The sequence below is a fragment of the Ammospiza caudacuta genome, chromosome 18 (genome assembly GCF_027887145.1).
Source record: "Ammospiza caudacuta isolate bAmmCau1 chromosome 18, bAmmCau1.pri, whole genome shotgun sequence".
In the NCBI taxonomy this organism is placed as follows: Eukaryota; Metazoa; Chordata; class Aves; order Passeriformes; family Passerellidae; genus Ammospiza; species Ammospiza caudacuta.
Window position 1 is genome coordinate 11,742,927 of NC_080610.1, and position 20,469 is coordinate 11,763,395.

At 48.4% G+C, this 20,469-nt stretch overlaps 1 protein-coding gene across 1 annotated transcript in view; it reads right to left on the reverse strand.

Annotated features, from left to right (window-relative positions):
- Positions 1–20,469, reverse strand: part of MYO1H (myosin IH) — a 44,706-nt gene that overhangs the window by 795 nt on the left and 23,442 nt on the right. Inside the window, 33 exon segments of the mRNA XM_058816493.1 lie at positions 391–490; positions 1,809–1,906; positions 2,352–2,413; positions 3,177–3,312; positions 3,775–3,830; positions 4,332–4,425; positions 4,851–4,934; positions 5,302–5,461; positions 5,938–6,022; positions 6,586–6,654; positions 7,091–7,167; positions 7,495–7,608; positions 7,872–7,989; positions 8,623–8,728; positions 8,915–8,995; positions 9,179–9,225; positions 9,431–9,525; positions 10,840–10,931; positions 11,211–11,291; positions 11,811–11,916; positions 12,257–12,324; positions 12,616–12,735; positions 13,412–13,483; positions 13,776–13,889; positions 14,491–14,589; positions 14,917–15,096; positions 15,507–15,587; positions 16,003–16,201; positions 16,523–16,638; positions 17,500–17,658; positions 18,689–18,817; positions 18,819–18,840; positions 18,842–18,939. Of these exon segments, the coding sequence (XP_058672476.1) occupies positions 391–490; positions 1,809–1,906; positions 2,352–2,413; positions 3,177–3,312; positions 3,775–3,830; positions 4,332–4,425; positions 4,851–4,934; positions 5,302–5,461; positions 5,938–6,022; positions 6,586–6,654; positions 7,091–7,167; positions 7,495–7,608; positions 7,872–7,989; positions 8,623–8,728; positions 8,915–8,995; positions 9,179–9,225; positions 9,431–9,525; positions 10,840–10,931; positions 11,211–11,291; positions 11,811–11,916; positions 12,257–12,324; positions 12,616–12,735; positions 13,412–13,483; positions 13,776–13,889; positions 14,491–14,589; positions 14,917–15,096; positions 15,507–15,587; positions 16,003–16,201; positions 16,523–16,638; positions 17,500–17,658; positions 18,689–18,817; positions 18,819–18,840; positions 18,842–18,939 (3,318 nt within the window).

The following is a 20,469-nucleotide window of genomic DNA, read 5'->3' on the forward strand; positions in this document are numbered from 1 at the left end:
CATTTTGCTGGTGCACATTGAGTTTGGGTCAGACTAAATTCTCTGAGTGCCCACACCAGGAACCAGCCTTGCTGCCCCCATCCCTGGGCCAATTCCTGCACAATTCCTGGAGCTGCAGCTCCCAGCCCTGTCATGGATCACCTCCTGCAGGTGACACTGACGGGGTGGTCACCTCCCCAGGGCCAATTCCTGCACAACCCCTGGAGCTGCAGCTCCCAGCCCCGTCTTGGATCACCTCCTGCAGGTGACACTGACGGGGTGGTCACCTCCTGCTTTGGGAGGGGTCTCAGTCCCTCCTGCACTCCCAGGAAGGAGGGGCTGTGCTCTCTGCAGGTGCAGATCCAAAGGAGGAAGCACCAGGTGCCTCCCTGAGCCCAGCTGAGTCCTTACCACTGTCAGCTGTCCAGTTTTGTCCTTGAAGACCTGAGGCTCTGGCCCCACGGTGAACACCATGGTCCCCTCCTTGCCGGAGCCCACGCGGAACCGGAGGCTGGAAGCACAGGAGGGCCCTTGTCACAAACATATTTAATGAAAAATCCTTTCCTTAGGATTTTTTTCTCCTGAGAGGCCTCAGAAACGAAACGTAAATAATAATTATCTGCTGCTGTGAAATGCAACAGGTGAATGTGTGATTGGTCTCATGTGGTTGTTTTTAATTAATGGCCAATCACAGTCCAGCTGTCTCAGACGGTCTGATCAGTCATAAGATTTTATTATCATTCCATTCCTTTTCTATTGCTTTGCTAGCCTTCTGATGAAATCCTTTCTCTATTCTTTTAGTATAGTTTTAATATATCATTTTAATATAATATATATAATAAAATAATAAATCAGCCTTCTGAAACATGGAGGCGAGATTCTCATCTCTTCCCTCATCCTGGGACCCCTGTGAACACCACCACAGCCCCTGGAGAGCTCTCCCCACAAGAGGCTTTACTCCAAACCCCCTTTATTTCTGTTCCCTGGGCAAATCTCGTTAGAGGAGCAGATCAGAGCCTCCAGCTTAGGTGAATTTCCTAAACAATTGCATTATCCCAGCGAGCCCAAGGGGTTGATGAATGGAACAAGGCTGCCCAGCTCAGGCTTTTGAGTGTTCTTGGTGCAATTAAGCACTGGAAGCTAAGCAGATCTGACCTGGAGGAAAGCACTGAGCACACCAAATCTAATTAGAGCTGAAATGCAAAGGCCAGGCTGAAAAGCTGGAGCAGAAGTGCAGGTTTCACCTGCCAGCTCCAATTCCCAGAGAGGCTGGAGACATGGGCTGCATCCACCTGCCAGGAGCTCGGGGCTGCCACTGGGAGGAGGAATCACATTTTGGGCCTCCTCTGTCCTTGTGGGAGAGGGAAGATTTGTCCTGATGTGACCCACAGCTTCCCAGCTGGCTTTCCTGAGGCTAATGGGATCCCCTGTGGAACCACTAAAGCCACGACCTCACGCCCAGGTCACATCAGAAAACTAAAAAAAAAAAGTGGGTTTAAAATAAAATCACCTAGAAATAGGTTGGGTTTAGGCAGGTGGGGCATGGGCAGCTGTCAGAGCAGAGCAGCATCCCTAGCAAGGTACAAGGACTCATTGGAATGATTTTTAATACATTTTCTCTCAGTGCATCCCATTTCATCTCCCTGTGCCTCTGAAAGTCACAAAAACAGAGATGCTGCTGCCCCAGACCTGCCCAGCTTTGGGCACTGTCTGCTGGGGTGATTCAACAGTCTTGACCTAGTCCAGGCCTAAAAATTGAATAAAAATATTTTATTCCCATAAAATTGAACCTGCCCAGTGCTACCCACCCACCTTCCTGCCCTCCTTACCTTCCCTTCACCACTTTAACCACGCTTTGCTTGTTGGCCAATATGCAGAGCTTGGTCACTGTCTCAAAGATGTGCTCACACTGCAGGATCACATCTCCCTGGAAACAAAAAAAAGAGGGATAAAGTCACCTGGCATCACCCCAGCACCTGATGGTGCAGAGAAACTCCTTTGGGATGACTACCAGGCAGAAGTGACCAATTCAAACACCCACTCCAGGGATTATTTAGGATTTTTTTGGTCTAAAACAAGGCAGAAATGTGTCCAGAGAAGGGGATGGAGAATCAGCCACACCAGGAAGGGCTGAGGGAACTGGGGGGGCTCAGCCTGGAGAAAAGGAGGCTCAGGGGGGGATCTTCTCATTCTCCACCACTCCCTGGCAGGTTGGGATTCCAAGTGAAAGTTTTAATGTTGAGACAGCAAGGATGTAAAGGCCTGGCTGATTACACACTGAATAAACACCAGGAATTGTGTCATTCCAGGAGTTTATAGGATGGTATTGGAGGCATCAGCCCCTCACTTGAACCACCATCCCCATTTCCTACCTTCTTGTCCTCAGGAACATGAATGACCACGATCCCATCACTCAGGTTACTGGTGGAGATCCCTTCAAAAGAAGCCCAAAATTAGAGGGAAACACCAAACCCAGCTCCACACCGCCCTCATCTCCTTCCCCCAGGAGAAATAACTCCAGCCCCATGTGGTTACAGGGGAAATCACATTCCTGAAGGGTTCTGTCCTTCCTTAAGAGTGAATATTCCCATTCTTAAAGCAAAACACAAAAAGCTCCTACTTTGATTGATTAATTAATCAGAATTTTCAAAATATCTTCTGCAGGTCCCTTTATGTCACCCATTGTCCATAGCACAATTCCAACAGTGGTGATTTAAACCCCTGCATGAGCTGTTTGCCCCAAACCTTTCCCTGGTGCCTTGGATTTTGGTAACAGAAGAGGGGGAAGGATCCATTCTACCCCTGAACTGTAGTTCCACCAGTGCCAGGATTAAAAAATAGCCACAAGCAGAGTAGGAAAAGTTTGGGTTATTTTGTCTCCCTGTCAGCAGAAAGTGATGTCCTCCTGCGTTTAAACATTTCAAGGAACTCTTACTCATAAAATCATCCTTCAAAACTTTGTCCAACCCCCAGGAAAAGAGGGACAGATCATTCCAATATCTTTGCAAGACAAAAATTCAGAATGCCATCCTTCCTAAAGGATGCCTGGCAGGACCGCAATCCCCACAACAACCCACAGAACCATCACGGAATGATTTGGGCTGGAAGAACATTTAGGATCATCCCATTCCACCTGTCCTATTAGTCCAGGTTTCTCCTAATTCCACCCAGCCTTGGACAGTGACTCCCAGAGGTACCTTTCAGGGTGGAATACTCGATTTTCTGTTTGATCTTGGCCATCTCCACCACGTAGGCCGAGCTCTGGGTGAGCACCAGGAGCCGCTCGCGCGCCTTGAACCCGTTCCTGTCGTATTTCACCACGGGCGTCACGTACTGAGAACAACGAGCTGGAATCAGCATCTCCACCCCTGCAAGCTCCTGATCCAGGGGCTTGGATTCTCCTGGCTGGAAGCAGCTCAGCAAGGAGCAGGTCAGCAAGGTCTCAGCTCACAGGGATCTGGATTCCCTACACTGGGAAATCCAGGAGGCAAAATCCTGGGAATGATGGGGTCCCTATATGCCATAACCATGGGAAGTGCAGGGACACTCCAGCTCTGCTCCTGGACAGGGCTAGGAATGTTTTTTAAGCTTTCATTAAAATGAATCTTAAATAACTCTTAATTAGGTTTTCAATTATTTCAATTATTTTGAGACCTGTCTCAAATTTAAAAGCAAGGAAATGGTAGCTCTTCATGGAGCATTTCTTCAAGGAAATGCTGCTCTTCATCAGTTGGCTAAGCAACCAGCTCCAGGATTCCAGTGAATATAATTCCAAGAGTTCTGACCTTGCCTTACCTTGATGTTCTCCCCACGAATGAGCTGCAGCACTTTGGGGTTTAGGTCACTCTCTTCTGAGGAGCAAACCAGAAAGAGAAACTGGGTGTGAGTGCCAGAGCCACAGCCCCAGACAGACACACCCCACCTCCCAGCACACTCCAGAGAGCTGGTTCAGCTGTCCTCATCCCAACTGGCTTTTCCCCCTTGGAATATTCCCTTCCAAACTGAGGGTGGTCACCTCCAGCTGCTCCCAGACTCATTTTGGTGGCTTTTCCTGCCTGACAAGTAAATTCACACTGGGAGTTTCTGCCTGGTTTTGGGTCTGCTGTTGGTTCAGACCCTGATGAATCCATCCCAGCGCCCAGGGAATTCTGCTCAGGTTTATGGATCCCAGTTTGAGAACAACCCAGCAGTGGTGCCATGTCGCTGGACGTGACAGGGAGGAACTCCACTGGCAGGTGATGCTGCCTCTGCCAGGAGGGAATTTCTCTTGGAAAATGAGTCTGTTTGGTCAGGCAGGAATTCACAGAGCCAGGAGGACGTGGCTGAGGCCCGCAGGGGTTTGCTGCACTCACTCAGGCGGGTCTCCAGGAAGGGCTGGCTGAGGCTCTCCAGGTACCCCTCCTTCTTCCCACTGAAAACAGCGCTGGTCACCACCTTCTGCTGCAGCTGGCGGGAGAAGGAACAGCCTTGACCCTCAGAATTCCACCACAGGGAACACCAGCAGGGACAATGCAAACGCTGCCACTCCACAGCATCCTGCTGCTCACACATGGAATCTTGGAATTGTGATGCTTTTCTCCTGGCAGCTTTGGGTTATTCTGGGAAAATCCTACAGATTTTTGGTATTTATGGATCTTTTCCAATTATATGGAGAGCAGATTTCATGCCATAAATTAATCTCCACCTCTCTGCTCTCTCCATCATGAGGAACACCTGGCTCCAGGAGCTTGCTGTCCTATGATGAGAAGTTTGCTCTTATCCCTGAAGGACTGATTGGAGCAGCAGGATCAGAAGGTGCTGCCTGTGTCCCAGGTGATCCTCGGGGGTCACAGCTGTTTGAACTGCCACATTTTCATTCCTGGGGTTGTTACCTGCACTTTCCTCTCAGCAGTGAGCCCTCGGCAGTATTTCCTCACCAGGTTCCTCACGCAGAGTTTCTGGAGCATCTCAGATGTCTGCATTAAAAAAAATCAGGAAAAAATAAAGTAGAGCAGTTGTACAAACAGCTCTGTCTGTGCCACAAGCCTAGAACCCCATGGGATTAATTTTGTCTTTATTAGAGCTTGTGAGTTCACTCTTCTGTCAGCGCATTTTCCCTTTTTATTGCTTAAACCAGCAGGGAACTTCATAATTTCTCTTGCAAAGACCACTGTGCTATTCCACCCATTCCCACCCAAATACAGCAGATCTTGGGGTTTTCCAAAGGCTCTGGACAGAGGATGAGCCAGCAGCAGATCATCTTCTCCCACCTGGAATGTGCACACACATGGCCACCAAACAGGGGCCACCTCCACCTCTCCCAAAGCCTCCAGAACCCCTCACCTCTTCCAGGATGGAGGGAGGCCGGAGCCAGCTCTTGTCCAAGACATTTTTTGGGAGGTGGTCTCGGAGCTTCATCAGGTAGTGGTACTGTGAAAGCCTCACAAAGTCCCTGTTCTCTTCACAGAGGGGCTTCTTCCGATTGATGAAGCCGTTTATGAACCTACAGAAAATACCCCAGAAATCCATGGAAATGAGGGGAGGGACAGGCTAAGGATCACTGGTGTTAACACTGAGGGTCAGCCATGGAAATCTCAAGCTTTAGAATATTCTAAATATTAACAATATTTAGTTCTGTTGGCCAAACCACAGCGCTGTGGAGTTCTGAAGGAATCAGCTCAGGAGCTGGGTTTAGGGGAGTGGAGAGGGAGGATGAAGAGAATGGAGGGGCATGAGAAAAATTATGAGGAAATCCTTCCTTGTGAGGGTGGTGAGGCCCTGGCACAGGTGCCCAGAGAAGCTGTGGCTGCCCCTGGATCCCTGGAAGTGCCCCAGGCCAGGTTGGACAGGGCTTGGAGCAATGTGGGACAGTGGGAGGTGTCCCCTAGGCAGGAGGGGGAACTGGATGGGCTTTGAGGTCCCTTCCAACCCAAACCATTGTGGGGTTCTGTGGCTGGGCAATATGGTTGGGACAGTTACTTCCTGATGGTCTGCACTGCCCACGTCCTCTTCTTGGCTGCCCTCCGTGCCAGGGCTCCTCTCCAGCAGGCCTCCAGCTTGATTGCTGCAAGAGGGAATCATTCCTGGGCTTTGGCCATTCACCCAGCAGGAGCTAAAACTGGTTATTCTGCAGCTCTAAAAGCAGCTGATGGGAGCAGCAAGTTTGGAATGTTTTGTTCTCCGTGGTGGATCAAGTTCCACCTGTGCTGTGGGGCTGAGCATCAAGGCCAGGCCTTGTCCCTGCTCTGCCTCCTGCTGTCCCTGCCCACAGCCCAGAAAGCTGCTTTGAGCCTGAACTTCACATCAGCCTGCTGTGACAAGAGGGGTTTTCACCCCAGCAGCTGAGGATCAACCCCCAGGTACCCCAGAATGTCCCCAGTGTGTGACAGAAGCTGCTGCTGCTGCTCCCACAGCTGAGCCAAGAGCAGCTCATGGTGTGAGGATCCAAACAGAACTCAAGGAACCTCTGGAAAAAACTCTGGGAATGCTCTGGGGGCAGTTGCCACCTCCTGTGACCCCAACAACCCCAAGTGCTGCCACAGCCCTGAGGATTCGGGACCTCACAGGGCTCCAGGCCCTGAGGAAAGCCCCCAGCCCTAAGAGAATCCCCCATGGCAGAGCCTGTACCTGCTTTCCTCTTCTTCTGGTAGGCTCTTTTCCCAAGGAATCCTTTGTATTTGGCCTGGAGCCTTGAAACTGGAAAGAAAGCAGAGACATCAGTGGCACCTGCAGGGCCAGGGAGGTGAGGAGCTCCTGCCCTCCATGGCACAGGGGACAGAGGGCACCATGCCCTTCAGTTCTGCTTCTCAAGGAACCCCCAGGATGAGACAGAAGAGACCCCAACCCCAAGGGAAAGGCTCTTGGTGCATCTGGGCATTGACAGGGGGGTACTCATACGACTGAGGAGCTCCAAAGGAGGCACAAATCCACAATTCAAGAGATTTCCCCCCAGCCTGGAGCAACTTTATTGAGTTTTCCATGAATTCTGAGAGCTGTGCAGACCAGGGTTGGGAGAGACCTCGGAGCCCATCCCATTCCACCCCCTGGCATGGGCTGGGACACCTTCCACCATCCCAGGTCCCACCCAAGCCAGAGGCAGGAAGGTCCCAGACCAAGGGAACTGGAACCTTACTCAGCAGGTGCTTTCTGTACTCAAAGGCATCTTCTGTGGCAAACAGGGTCTTTGGGAAACGGATGAATATTTTGGTTCTGAAAAAGAGACCAGGAGCAGGTTATCCATGGTGAGCCATCCTTCCTGAGCAGGCTCAGAGACCCCCAAACAGCTGTAATGCCACCCAAGCCTGAGCTGCATTGGGCTGTCCAGGGAAGCAGGAGAAGCTGGAGCCCTAACACAGAAATGGAAGAAATGAGGTTGGAAACAGGTAAACCATGGAAACAGGTTTATTTTTAAAAAAAAATATTTTTACCATGGAAACAGGTAAAAATAATGAGGAAATTTGTGCATCTTGCTCCTGTCACAGACAGGACAGAGGATCCAGGGCAGCAAACACTGAGCAGCCAGAACAAGGAACTTACCTTCCTAATTTGTACTCCTCAGGCTTGTAACCAATGTGTTTGATGAGTCTCTCCACACCCTCTGCTGCTGGCCCATGCCAGTGTGGCCAGGTAGCTGGGCAGAGACTTTTGTACCTGAAACATCAGCAGGACATCAATGCAAACAACCTGAAGTTTGAAGAAATCCTTTCTGAAGTTACCTCTGAAATTCCCTCTGCTTCACTCAAGGCAGGAGATGCCAACGCAGATAAAAAAATGCAGATAACAACAGGCAAAGGGTATTTTTGAAGCAGAAGGGGTTCTGCTGACAACTCTCACTACTAGGACAGGAGTTTTGCTTGCTCTGCAGCCCTCAGGAGGGCAGGATTAGCGGGCCAGAGGGGAGGCAGCTCCCTCACCTTTGCAGGAAGAGCTCGTACTTGCGGCGGTAGGCGAAGCCGGCGCGCCTCACCCGCAGGTGCTCCATCAGCCCCAGGTACTTCACCTGGTGTCGGATCAGGAAATCATCAAACTTCCCTGCAGCAAGAGCACAGTTCCACTGGTCAGTTCTGCCTGGGGAAGCTCACCCACATCCCCGTGTGTTGGGGGAAATCAGGAAGGAACCAAATCCCCAATTACCCCAATTACCCAAGCTGCCTGCTTAAACAGTGTTTAAGCTGGTGTTTAATCATGATATTTACTTTCCAATACCTATCACCTATGTTAGACAGTGGGCTTCTACTCTTAACCAATCCAAAAATACCACCATCACAGCAGAAGATGGAGGCCCAGAAGAAGAAGAATGAGAAAGGCTGGACACACCCAGATCCCTCCATCTTTCGTCCTGAACTCCCATTCTAAAAACCCGAAAATCTACTTTTTCACCCCATGATAAATTCACTATCATTCTACTTAAACTGTCGTGGCTTGTAATCCTCCATGTAAAGGTTGGTAGTTGTTTTTCCCAAGGGCTAAATCAAAGGCACAGGGGTCGTGGGCTCTGTGCCAAGGTCTCTGAGCCCCCTGACAGGGTCTCGAGCCCTCCAGGGCAGCCAGAGGAATTTCCTGGGTTCCCACACATCTCCACAACATACACACACTGCACCCTGCTCCAAAGAAATCTCTCTGCCCACTCCTTGGACTCAGCAGAGCCTCCAGGCCCAGCCTCACCAGGCTCCTTGTTCTCGTTGGGTTTGATGCAGCGGATGTACGAGGGCTCCTTGGACATCAGGATCTCAATCAGACTCGTCAGGCTGTTCTTGAACTGGGTTGCAACCTAGGACAGCATCAAAAGGACTTCCTGAGCTCTGGAACTCCTCCCTGCAGGAAGGGAAATGGACTACCTGCATCCAGCTCAAACCTGGAAGCAAAAGCTGATGGCAGCCTGGAGTTTTTGGGATCAGGGATGAAACCAAGGGGAGCTGGGTTGATATTCAGAATTAAGACTAAAGACAGAACTCACAGTCTCTGGTCTCCTCCTGTTGTCCAGCTCTGACAGGAGGAAACACTCCCTGATGATGCTGTTCTTAGAGTTGCACAGCACCTAAAACAGGAGGAGATAAAAGTTGTCCTATTGAGCAGCCCTTCTTCTCCTCCTGAGAACATGCACAGTTACCTAAAGATCAGTGCTAAAGAGAAAAGGATGTTTTTGTTTGCTACAAAGAATAAATAAATCTTCTGCACCAAGCAGGTGATGTAAAAGAGCAGCATCTCCTTTTGTGCTTACCTCCTTCAGGTTTCTGTACAGCAGATCATTATTCTTCTCCAGGAATCCTGAAAAAAAAAATTGAATTAAAAGAAAATAAAAAAAGAAAACAGGAACATTCACATCCTCAAAATTCTCACTGCAGCCACATTTAAGACTTGCAGGTCAGTGCCTGCCAAGGGCAGGGATTTTGTAATTCCTCTGCCCATCAAGTCACCATCATCCACAGCATTTTAAGAGCTCAGGAACTCCAGCCTGGCCACTTTCACTCACCCACAGCACAGTAGGTGACCTCTCCAGCGTAGTGGAGGAGGCGGAAATCCACCCAGTCGATCGATTTCCGAGTCTTCTGATCCGCCAGCTTGCGCCTGCCGGGGGGAAAACCCAAGAGAACACCAGGAGAAAGAGCAGCAAAGAGATTCCCTCAGCTTGGGGACAGCTGGAAATGTGGTGTTTGATCCTACTGGTGGGGCCTGACTGTGCAGTTACCTTTGAGCAAACCATCATCTCCTCCCTGCTGGCAGCTCCCATAAACTCCTCAGGATACCTGGGATCTACTCATGGCCATTTGGCAGTGATCACCCATTCCAAAAACATTTCTATTTCTTCCCATAACATCCATTTAAATACATTTTTAGTGCTTATGTGGGGGAAAAAAACACCAGCTTCCTCAACCCCAAAGCAAATCCAGGGGGGAAAGGATTTCAGACATTTTTGCCCTAGAGCAAGAACCCAAATACAAAGGAAAAATCCAAGTATTCGAGAATAGCAGTAATATTTCAGAAAGCAAGGATTCCTGAGGGGAAAAAAAAGAACTAAACAAGAAAAAAAAGAGCAACTTCACAGCTGAATTTTCAGCTTTGTAAGCAGTCACAAACAGCAGAGCTGAGTGTCACAACAGCACGTTCGTGTATCAAAGCTCCTTCCAAGAGCAGATCCCGTGGAAGCAGCTCCAGCACTTCTATTTAAAGCTTTTAATCAGGCAGAACAGCATTAAGGCACATTGTGGTGACAGGGAAGTTGGCTACAAATTTTCCACTTGGCTGTGGCGGAGTTCAGAGCTGCAGGAACAGTGACAGCTCAGCACTGTGTCTCTCAATTGATGACTTGTCACAGCCCTTCAAGCAGCTCCTGCAGGGAAGTGCCAGCACAGCCCGGCGCCAACGCGCTCAGCTGCCACCAAAACGGGATCCAAAACCCCTCCAAATGGAGTATGAACCAAAATGTCACTCATCTGGGGGAGAGGAGCACGAGAATTTTCTCTCCTCTTCATGCTCCAAGCTCACACAGAACAAGATGGGTGTAAATATTTACATATCCCCCCTCAGCCTCAGGCATTTGGCTCCTTGTCACAACAACTTCAGCTTTTCCTGGAGTGCCTGGGGACCAAAGCCATCTATGGCCAAAGCCATTTAACCTTCCTGGGCTAAAATCCTGGGTTAAGATCCCCTAATTTTGGTGTGGAAAGACAGACTCAAAGCTCAGCATCAGAGCAGTGAAGAGACAGAGCCCTGCTCACACCTCCCAGCACCCTGGATCCACCAGTGGAGATTCCCAAAATCAGACACTGGATGGGCTCTTTGGTTCCCTCTGGGACAAGGCAGAGATTGTTCCCTCCCCATCCCTGGCACGGATTTGGGATGGGAAGGGTCTGGGGTAGGATACAGAGGGTAAATGCATACGTCACGAAGTGGGCATGGTCTCCTACTTTCTCTTCCAGCTTTTCCAAGAAGCTCAAATCAGTCGCTTCCCCAGGCCGTAAGCACTCCTCATCCTGCAACAGCAGGCACTGGATCAGAGCTGCTCTGAGCTCACATTCCCTCCTCAACAAAATTTAGGACAGCTTTGCCCCACAAACCCAAAGCTCCATTGCAGGGGAAGCAGAACATCTCCCACCTTTAACTCCCCCCAAAACCAGATCCTCTGCCTCATCCTCTGGGTGTTTGTTACAGAAATCTGTGTTTGTGTTCTGGATAACACAGACCCATCCCATAATTAGAGGGGGAAATGTGATTAAGAACCACTAGAGCAAGGCACAGGCCTCTCTTCTTACCAGGATGGAGATTATTCCTTTGTGCTTCTGCTCAACCAAGTCACAGATGATTTTGTTGTTAAAATATGGGATTGGTTCCCACTGGAAAAGGGAAAAAGGAAGAGCAGTTTTAGATGAAGACCTTTTCTTTGCAATTTTTAAAGTTCTTTGGTACTTAAATAAGATACAGCCTCAGATCCCACTGAAATGAGTGGTGAGAATTAGGATCCACTGAGAGAAAAGGGGACAGCACAGTGATCCATGATCCCACTCCAGAGTTCTCCTGCTTGAAGCAGCCCACACCATCCTCTTGTTCTCTACATAAATCTTCTCCATCTTCCCATGTTTTACACTGCTGGAATCCCTCATTCTCCTGGGACATTGTCACTGCTGAGCATCTGAGTTTTAGGGAAGGCCCTACTTCTTCCTTAAATGATGTCAATTAAATCTGGGCTAAATTGCACTTCAAAAGGGCTGCAGAAAGAGAGACCCCTGTAAATCTTACACTTCCCATGGGAACAATAACAATCTAAAAAAGCAGGATGACTTTCACACTGGTGATCAAAAGCACTCAGTGCAATGGCAGTTCAAAAGGAAAAGGGAGGGGGAAATATAATTTACCTCAATGCCTTCCAGTTCATATTCCTCCTGCTCTGCCTTCAGGGTCATCTCAATCAGCAGCTGCTGCAGCTTCTCATTGCAGTAATTAATGCAGAACTGCTCAAAACTTCAGGGACGTTAAATGAGCAGCAGGTTTGATGTGATCCAGGGGCATTTTTGCTTTTTCCTCCATGATCTAAACCACCCATTCCCATATAGAAACCAAGCCCTCATTTCCACAGTGGCCAAATTCCCCATTTTTCCACGGACCAAACCCCCCATTCCCACACAAACAAACCCACCCCTTGCTCCCACACTGTTGCACCACAGCCCAAGGCAAATCTTTTCCTGGGGTCCAGCAAATCCTGCACCCAGGTTTTAGTGCCCTGTACTGGGCTGAGGGCACTGCCAAAAATCCATGCAGGAGTGTCCTGAACCCCCATGTCACCACAAATCCCAGCTCTTACCTGTTTGTGTCCAGCACTTCAAAGCCATAAATATCCAGCAGGCCAATAACTGTTTTCTGAGTGGAGTCCTGCCAAAAACACCCGTGCTCTGCCATTGCTCCTTCCCTGCAGGTGGCTGCTCTCACCTGAGCTTCAAACTTTCAGAGAAATCTCAGTGGAGAAGCCACTTTAAGGCAGGTAATGAACTGCTAAAACTTCTAAACAGGGAGTATTTAAAGGGTTTTCCATCTCAGGGCTGGGACATGTCCCAGCAGCAATTATCCAACATCCCAGATATTTGGTGATGAGGGTTGTGGGGCCTCTCTGGAGAAACTGCTCAGCATTTTAGGAGCATTCAGGACCCCAGACAAGAAACCAACCTTGTTGGCAAGAGAGCCATTGATTTTGTTGACCAGCCATGTGAAAGTCCTTCCGTAAATTGCTTTTGCTACGGCGTCCCGGGCGTAGAATGCCAGGTCCACATTCAGTGGGCTGAGCACCTGGAAATATGAAGATATCCCAGAGAGGATCAACACCACGGGGGTCAGAGCAAACCTCTGCACAGCCAGGTCACCTCTGTGGCTTGGAGAAGCAGCCACATTGTCCTACAGCACAGCACAGCCACCCTGGACTGCAGCAATTCCTGCAGGGGGTTAGAATGGAACCATTTAAGGTCCTTTCCAACCCAAACCACTCTGGAATTCCCTGATTTTCCCTACAGCTTTATTTTCCACCAGTGTTCCTTCAGTCTGGTGTATCCCAGCAGGTTTGGGGCACTACATTTTGGTGAGTATTAATTTAGATGAAGCGGGAAAATATTCTGACCTCATTTTACTTCTATACTATTTAAATAAAAATATTAAATGTTAAAAGTGTGGTTTTTACCAGTATTTTTCTCTGTGCAGCCCAGTTTCCCAGGAAGCACTGTGGACTAGGCAAGGGGAAATTGTTTGGCTCAAATACAAGTCCCTGTTCCAGCTTTTTAACAGCTCCTCCCTTGTTCAGCAATAAAACTCCAATATATTTTAGTTTAACATCTCAAGATGGAAGAAGGGGATGTGGAGGAGAAGAGGGACAGCCAGAGGGATCTGGTTTACACTCAGAAATGGCTCCTCACCCACCCCCCAGCTGGGGGTCTCCCATATTAATCTGGGACCACACAGAACTGCCTGGTACCTCCTCGGATCTGGCTTCGATCTTCCTGTTTGTGAGAGCTTCCTGCAGGATGGACAGGTGAGCACCCAGCAGCTGCAGGGAGAGAAATATCTGCACTCAGAGCACAGCCACAGGTCCCTGATTAAATAAGCAGCACTGTGAGGCACAACCCTCACCCCCTCCCCAGCCACCCCCATCTTGGAGCCACAGGAAATCAGGAAATTTCAGGGAGAAAACTCAAGGTGCTCTACAACAAAAGCTGGGTGTTTTTAGAGTTATCCTTGTGCTTTTGGGGATAAATATTTGGTACCAATAAGAAAATCCCAGCAAGGTTCAGGTTTTCCTCCCAGCACTGGGAGTTCTGGGCCCATCTGGGCAGAGGCACCTTGGAAATCCACTTGATCTGGGAGCCGTCGCGGATGATGGCGTGGCCATTGCTGTCCTCCTCAAACTGGATGTTCCCAAGGTGCAGGACACTGGCAACGATTCCAAAGAGATGCTGATAATGGGAGATATTCCATTAGAACATGGTTTATCACAGCCCTGTGGGGTGGTGCTGATATTTCCTATCATTAATTAACAGGATTTTGGCCAGGCTGAACGAGGTGAACCAGAGGATCCAGTACCACCCCTGGCATCATGCTCTTCACCGCCCACTCCCTCAATCCCACTGAATCACGGAATCCCAGAGTGGTTTGGAGCGGAAAGGAACTTAAAGATCATTTAGTTCCACCCCTGCCAGGGCAGGGACACCTTCCACTATCCCAGGTTGCTCCAAGCCTCATCCATTCTTGGACTCTTCCAGGGATGGGGCAGCCATAGCTTCTCTGGGCAACCTGTGCCAGGGACCCAATTTCTTCCCAATATCCGATCCAAACCTACTGTGTGCCAGTGGGAAGCCATTCCCCTTTGTCCTCTCACTCCAGGCCCTTTTCCAAAGTCCGTCTCCATGTTTCTTGTCAGCCCCTTCAGTCCTGACCACCCAAAGTTGTCCTGTTCCACCTTTCACCCCCCTCCACAGCTGCTCCCATCACTTCAGGAAAAGAGCAGTGCCCTCCTCTCTGAAATCCCTTTGCTCAGCCCCTTTTCACCAGCAGTACCTCCATATCTTTTTCAGTGAAGTCAATGATGGAAAAAGCTTTCCGGACAATTTTCCAGTCATTCTTGTCATTGATAGAAAACACTTTGGCACATCGACCCTGGGCAGCAAAAGATTAATTAATACAATTAATTGGTAAAGAACTTCTATTATCAGCAAACAGATACTTCTGGGCACACTGCTTTCATTGCCAGTTCCCTCAGTGAGTTTTTTCACTGTTATTAATTCTGAGCATGGCTCCTTTGAGCAAATCTTTCAGTTAATACTGGAAACCCCAAATAAATCAAAGAGAACATCACCATAAATTGGGTGAGGCTGTGCAGAGCTTGATCTTCCAGCCACCCCATATTTTTAGGGTAAGAACACCTTCTGCCCAAGCTGCTTTTTCCATCCTTACAACTCCTGATGAGCTGCAGCTCCCACTGACCTGGATGAGGTACGCGTATTTCTGGGGGTTACGCTCCAGCCCCAGCCAGCCGAGCAGTTCCTTGTCTCCCCCTTCCAGCAGCTGGTAGAAAATATGGAAATTCCTCTCTCCGTGGTTTTGGTGGACAACTCTGGATTTCTCAATCAGGTAGCTGAGGATGTGCCCTCCCACTGGAGCTCCCTGGCACAGCAAAGCAGGCAGATCAACACCAAAAATACCAATAATCCCTGTGATTGCTGTTTCTTTACTCCCAGGAATGAGGAACGAGGTCAGGAAAAACCAAATTCTTCTGTCATTTATCTGCCACCTTGTGTTTAAGAGTGTCCAGCAACAGTACAAGGATTTGCTGTCCTGTAAAAGTAAGCTGAGCTTTAAAACTCTCTATCAGCTTTCCGTGGAGGATTGCCAGCAATGCTGGAGGTTTTCAGGATGGATAACCAGTGACCTCACCTGCAAAATGCAAGGCCTGCAAAAACAGGGTCAGAAATGTGCAGGGTAAGAATTAATAAATCCTGGGCTGCCTGCTCAGCATCCAGGAGGTTTCTCAGACACAGCTCCTTTCCCCAATGCTCCACTGAGTTTGTGCTCACCTTAAAATCAAACTGGATGTCCATGTACTTCCCAAACCTGCTGGAGTTGTCGTTGCGCAGGGTTTTTGCATTCCCAAAAGCCTGGGGGCAAGCAGAGAGGGAAAGTCACTCCTCACCTCACTGGGAGTAACCAAGACTTGCTGCTTCAGCCAAGTCCCACTGAATTTAGTGAGATTAAAAAAACACAAACTAATGCATTTCCATAGCTTTAAAGTGGAATTCAGCTAAACCAATTACTGATTTTTCTTATCTATCCCCAAGGAACTGCTGCACAGTGCAGTTCTATTTTCTTATATTTCTTCCAGCCATTCTCAAATCAAACCTCCAAATTCAAATTTTTTGAACATTAAATGATACTAAATCCCAAATATTCTTTCAGAGGTGTGCCAATATTGGCAATTCTTGCTCAGAGCTGCAGATTTGTAGGGAATCTTCATGCAGTGATGCCACCAACTCCAACCCCTCTGCATTTTTGGGTTTTCCTTTGGTTTCCCACCTCGAGGACGGGGTTGGAGAGCAGCAGCCGGTCCCGGACAGTCTGGAGCTGCTCCGTGGTGGGACAGGTGACTGCATAGTACTGCAGGATCTTCTTGGATGCCTCTGTCTTGCCAGCCCCACTCTCCCCAGAGATGAGGATGAAGTGGTTGTTGAACTCATTGCACATCACCCTGTAGGCGTTGTCAGCTATGGCATAGCTGGGACAGGCACAGGAGGGGACACATCCATTAGGAATGGCACAGGAGGAGGAATAGCAAAAGTTTCCAAGAGTTTTTACTCCTGGTTTAGTGTTGGACAGGGTCACGGAATCCCAAAATGGGTTGGAAGGGATGGTAGGGATCATCTCGTTCTGGGCAGGGATACCAATGTGAAAGCTGAGCTCAAAACCTGAGCCTGACTCAAGGCCTGACAGTAAAAACCAGGCCTAGAGACTGTGGACACCTCCCGTGGTGGCAGGAGAGCAGTACAGGGAAATCCCAAATCAGGAACACCCGCAGAGGTGCCAGGGGAACACTCACAGGTGTGGGGGCAGCTCAAAGAAGTTCACGCCCCGATAAAGCTGCATCTGAGACACTGTGTAAAGGTCCAGCTCCTGGTAGGGGTTCACAGACACGAGCAGAGAGCCAATGTAGGTCTGCAGGGAGAGAGAACCCGGTGGGACACCTGCTCCACCCCAAAATCCCAAAGGAGGAGCCAAGGGACACCTGCTCCACCACAAAACCCAAAAGAGAAGCCAAGGGACACCTGCTCCACCCCAAAATCCTAAAGGAGGAGCCAAGGGACACTTGCTCCATCCCAAAATCCCAAAGGAAGAGCCAAGGGACACCTGCTCCACCCCAAAATCCCAGAGGAGAAGCCAAGGGACACCTGCTCCACCACAAATCCCAAAGGAGGAGCCAAGGGAAATCTGCTCCATCCCAAAATCCCAGAGGAGGAGCCAAGTACCTGAGGACATTTTCCACAAATAAATGTCAAAACTGGTACAGAGTTTGTTATGGGAGAACCAAACCGACCAAGCAGAACTCTTCCCAAACTTCTTCCAAAATCCCCTTGGTTATGAGTAAAGCTGAACCATGAGAGCAAGCTCAGAGCCTGACAATTCAAATGCAAGGATTTGGGATCCCTTGGTGCTTCCAGGACCCTTTTCCTACTAAAGTTAACACAAAATCCTCAGCCCTTCCCAGACAAACCTTGTCCTGCCTTCCTTCAATCACAGTGTTCCCTTTTCCATTCCGTTCTTATTTACTGCACATCCTTTAAAGCTTTGCAAAGCAACTCAGAGCAAGCTGAGATTTATTTTCATGAGTTAAAATAGATAAATTACTCCTAGGTGATCACTCTGCTGGGCACTACCAACACCTTGCGAGATACACACAGGATACTCAGCTCTTCCTCCTGGACCTGACCAACAAAGCCACCTCAGGGACATTTCAGCCACCACATGGCCACCTCAGGGACATCTCAGCAGGCACAAGGCCACCTCAGGGGCACTTACATAGATGAGGTTCTCCTGGTAGCGCTTGCGAAGGTTGTTGAGGAAAGCAGCCTCGCTGGTGTGGGAATCCAGAAGGACAAAATCCTGCACCCCGACCTTGTCCCGGGCTATCAGAGCCCCCTCCATGATCTCCTCGCCGTTCTCGTCCACCTCCTCCTTCTGCAACACAAAGATGAAGGTCAGGAGGGGGAGAGAGGGCCCTTACCCAGGGACAAAAATCAGCCTTGCACAGGTAATTCCAAGAGATCCTTATTCCAGCTTGTCCGAGGATGGCAATTCCACCCAGGCTCTTCCCAGTCCAGACTCGCTGCTGTGAGCAGGAAGGAAGATCCCAGTTTCCATAAAAACTGAGATAAACCCATCCCTGGACACGTAATCAGGATCTGAACACTCAATAACTCAGTCTAGACAGAATTTTCCAGGTATAAAGTTGGAATAAACAGTGGAAGGCACCAGAAAAACCCTTAGGTTTTTTTCCCTTTATACAGATCTAGGCGTGAAAATGGAGATTCCCTGGAAAAGGCTGTGAGGGGTTTGACTTGTAGGCAAAAAAGATGAATCCCACAGCAGCATTCTGCTCAAGAATGTGATTCCCAGCGCTTCCCAGCAGCAGCTCCAAGCCAGCTTTCAGTGCTGGCAGCAGATGTCCCCACACGCCAGCCAGAGGCACGGCCACTGCTGATAAAATCAGCAGTGAGAGGGACCTGGGGATGATAAACCCTGAATCCAGCATCCCCCATCCTTCTCCAAAGGCTGAGAGGTGCAAAAAAGGCTGTCCCTGACACTACCAAATCCTCCTGCACCCTCCATTTCTGATGCTTTATGATAGAAATTTGATTTATCTGGGAAATTCTCGCTGAGGGTCAAGCTTGATTTCCAGGCTATAAAAATAAACTGTGCTTTTTATTTAATTAATTTATTTATTTACTTAAACCAAGCTGCTAATTTCATGCTAGCAAATAAAAAAACACATTTTTTTCTACATATTTCATACACATTATGGTATGACAAATTATGGTATGACAAATTATGCCTACATCACACATATCATTGTAATATTGTGCTAAAGTTGGGTTTTCAGACTTTCCTTTTGTTTTTACACATACCAGGATTACCCAGTTCAGAGACAAATTCCCATCCTGAGGCATAAATGGACAGAAATTAGTTCAGTACAGTTGGAGCAGCTTACCTTGGAGGAAATTGCCTTGGAGTGAGCTCCCCTTGGAGGGTTCCAGGCTTGGAAAATTAAAGGAGGAACGTGGCAGAGCAGCCAGAGCAGCTCCAGGCTGTGCTCACCAGCCCAGCACCTTTGCTGTTCTTCCTCCTGCCCTTGGGGACATTGTCCCGTTTTGCTGCTCCACTGCTCAAGGGGACCTTGTGGTTGTGGGTGAGGTTTTCACCAAGCACTAAAAGGATGGTGATGCTCTGTTTGTGCAGGTTCTGCCCCCCATTTTTTAATTTAAACTTGATTTTTTCCAAAGCAGAAGCTTTGCAAAGTGGAAATAGGCAGCAAATTGAATGTTCCTGCTGGGCTCTGGCAAACCCTGACTCTGGAGGGAGGATTTTGGGATGAGCCTTGCAGGCATTGGTGGATATTGGGGCTCGGTGGATTTGCACAAAATGAAGAGCAAAGGACACAACCACACAATATTCTTTATGACTGTGGCAAACTCAGAAAAATCAGCTCCTAAACAGGAATTTTAGGGTAATTCTCATTTTAATCCAGCCTGTTCTTTGCATTTGTCTCTGAATGAGCTGAGTTTTGAGATTTATTCTCAGCAGCAAGAACACAACACTCCAGAAAGATCCCCTGAAAGCAGGTTATTTAAATAAAAAATGAATAAATCAGACCTGCACTCACTTCACACACAACAAATGCCATTTTTTGCTTTGCTGACTGTCCCCAGCTCCAGGATACGGAATTCCTCATTTTTCCTTAGCCAGGACATGACCTGATTGTGATCACTTTTCTTTCTTGTCAGAAAGTTCCCTACTTTTTCCTTTTAATATTAATATCCTTTTTCCCCTGTCCCCTGCACGTGACCACTCTCATCTATTTGTTGTGCCTGTCCTTAGCTCAGGCTCCATTGGTTTGGAAGACAAAACAAAGGATGATTTTTGTTTCTTGAACTAGCACCTGGAGAGACCCCACAGGCAGTTTAGGGAGGAACATGGAAGGGGGAGAGAGAAATAAATAATAAAACTAATAATAATAATAATAATAATAATAATAATAATAATAATAATAGTTTTATTATTTTGCTTTTGACAGAGCTCTCAGGAAAATGCACTTTTCCTTTCTCTCCCAGCTGGGAAGCAGGAAAGGATCTGCCCTGCTCAGGTTTCCTTAACCCACTTCTCTCACGTGTATGTTAATGAGTAAATGACACTGCTCCCCATCACACAAAACTCCTGAGCTTTTTTCTGGGATGTTTTGTGCCCAGATTTTCTCAGTATTTTGCTGGTGCTGATAATTTTATGATGCCAGCACATTTTAGTGCCCTGTCCCCAGCCATTTCTGGAAGTTCACTCCAATTTTTGTGTTTCCCTGAATAAGAAATGCCCCAGGACTCATCAGTGCACGTGAGCCCAGCAAGACACTGCTCTTCTAAAGGATTATTTCCCTTCCCTCATCACTCAGGAGCCAGGAGATTTCTTTCTCTCCCAAAGACACGAGCTTGATCAGAAAACCTCTCCTTCACTACAATGAAGGGTTTTGCTTTTCCCACAGGGATTTGTCTGTCAACAGGGAAACTGCAAGGAGCTCTGTGGGATCACAGCACAGATTCCTGAGAAAGAGTCAGACAGAACAGGCCAGCTCCTTTGACAAAGTTTGCACCACTTTGAAGCAAGATCTGTCAAGAAAACTTTAAAAACAGAAACTTTGCAAAATTATTATTTATCTTCATCGGAGCATCAAAACTTCATTTTTTCAATTGATGCTGTTATTGATGTTTCTTTGGTTTAATG